Here is a 2,194-nt window from a genome sequence, read left to right on the forward strand (position 1 = left end):
ATATATATATATTAAGACATAATTAGTTAATTGATTTCCTAATTAAGGTTTAAGTTATTGGTGCATGCATTTTTAAATATAAAGTATTATTAGTATTAGTTTTACTTTTTCTGCAAGCATGTGCGACGTACGTTAAACGTTGGCAGAGATGGGGATTTAGATAGAGACTTTTGCACTATTTGTCATTTTTAGCCCATAACAGCTCACGTTCTACAACTCGTTCTACATGATTAAAAATGGATACAATACAAATTAAAGATGAGAAAGGTACAAAAAAATAATTTTGAAAAAGAAAGAAACAGACATTAGGTTAATTTCTAGTAATATATATTTTGGTATATTCATTGTCTATAGCAATCATTGAAGGGGCATATAGGGGCAAAGAAATCACGAGGAATAATAGCTAATTTTGGGTACGTTGTAGTAGGATAAGCAAGTTGCACAATTTTTTTGACTAGTCTCAAGCCTAAGTTTATTTAATTTCAGCATTTATCTGAACATATTTCATTCTATTTCTCTTTGTCATTTTGCTTTGAATTCAATCCGTCTGACGTTATAGCCATGGCATGAATCAGATATTTTTTGTCATCACTCACTTAATATGCAGCAAAATAACGAATTAATTAATTTTATATATATATATATATATATATATATATATACTATATGCGTCATGTTTATTGTAATCATGTGTTTGATGCATAAATTTTGATTGCCAATAATAATGTCACAGCTCTTATAGGGACATCTTCTTATTTTTATTCTGCTTTCAAATTACACTAAAAATATTCGGTGTAAAGGGAATTTAACAATTTATAATTTTATCTTTTTGTGCAGTTGATGTACGAAAACATGAAAACAAGGATAGAAAATGTGGTTGAGAGGGGAAAAGTGGAGGAAGATTATATTAACAACGAGGAAGAACGTCAAGCTTTTAGCAAATATTGGATTGCTGGATTTACTCGCCATAACCATCCCTCTATTATTCAGGTTTGCCATATATATATATATATATATATATATATATATATATATATATATATATATGCATCCAGTGGCGAAGCCAGAAATTTTTCCAAAGGTGTTCAGACTTGAAAGAAGTAAAAAAAAAGTTTCTAACATATATACACAGTGTAATTTTTCAATACATATTATATACATCTAATTCGAATATTTTACTTATATATACAGTGTAATTTTTCGTAATATCTCGACGAATGGTGATCAGTTAACCATTTAAGGGGGCTTCGCCCCTGTCTGCATCTGCTGCTAATAGTCTACATTTGCCTAAAATGATTGGAACAGGTATTATTAGAAAGTGGCAAAGACAGAGACATAACAGGTCATGGGATGCCAAATCTTATTTATCTTTCAAGAGAGAAAAGCAAAAACTCCCCTCATTATTTTAAAGCAGGTGCCCTCAATGCTTTGGTAAGTAAAATCTAGTCAAATATCATACACTGACAGTCTAAATAATTTTTACAAAATCAACATAGATTAGTTACAACAGGTTATTATAATCTTTTCTTAATTATATATTTTCGCTTGTATAAAGTTATGTGTAATTCGCCTTTAAATAACCTGATTGTATAATTTTTTTTTATAGCTTCGAGTATCGGGAATTATGACCAATGCACCAATAATTTTGACACTGGATTGTGACATGTACTCTAATGATCCATCAACACCTAAACGGGCTTTATGCTATTTTTTGGACCAAACATTACGGCCCAATTTAGCCTACGTCCAGTTTCCTCAACGATTTCATGGGCTTAACGACACAGATATTTATGGTAGTGAACTAAAAGGCCTATTTCATACTAATCCAGTGGGCATGGATGGGCTACGTGGGCCCAATTATGTTGGAACTGGATGCTTTTTCCGTCGTCGGGCTTTCTTTGGGAATCCATCTTTGTTCGAGAAACCCGAAATTCCAGAATTATTCCCAGATCATGATGTGAAGAAGCCCATTCAGGCCCAAGAAATTTTACAGCTAGCCCATCAAGTATCAAGTTGCAACTATGAGAATGAAAGTAATTGGGGTTCCAAGGTGAGTTTTTATACTAAATTTACCCTAACTTTGCTAAATTATTGGTATAACATTTTAAGTTAGTAAATATAGAGTGCAACTGCACCAACAACTTTCTTCGTGGCAAGTGGTTCAACTTGCCACGAGATCTAATATATATATATA

General features: G+C 31.8%; 1 protein-coding gene across 1 annotated transcript in view; it reads left to right on the forward strand.

Moving 5' to 3' along the window:
- The window catches only part of LOC109244145 (cellulose synthase-like protein G3), a 5,926-nt gene that overhangs the window by 1,499 nt on the left and 2,233 nt on the right, over nt 1–2,194 (forward strand). The window contains exons 2-4 of the mRNA XM_019411182.1: nt 838–990; nt 1,306–1,431; nt 1,607–2,050. Coding sequence (XP_019266727.1) covers nt 838–990; nt 1,306–1,431; nt 1,607–2,050 — 723 coding nt within the window. The remainder of the gene's footprint in view (nt 1–837; nt 991–1,305; nt 1,432–1,606; nt 2,051–2,194) is intronic.

Source organism: Nicotiana attenuata, unplaced genomic scaffold (genome assembly GCF_001879085.1).
Source record: "Nicotiana attenuata strain UT unplaced genomic scaffold, NIATTr2, whole genome shotgun sequence".
Lineage (NCBI taxonomy): Eukaryota > Viridiplantae > Streptophyta > Magnoliopsida > Solanales > Solanaceae > Nicotiana > Nicotiana attenuata.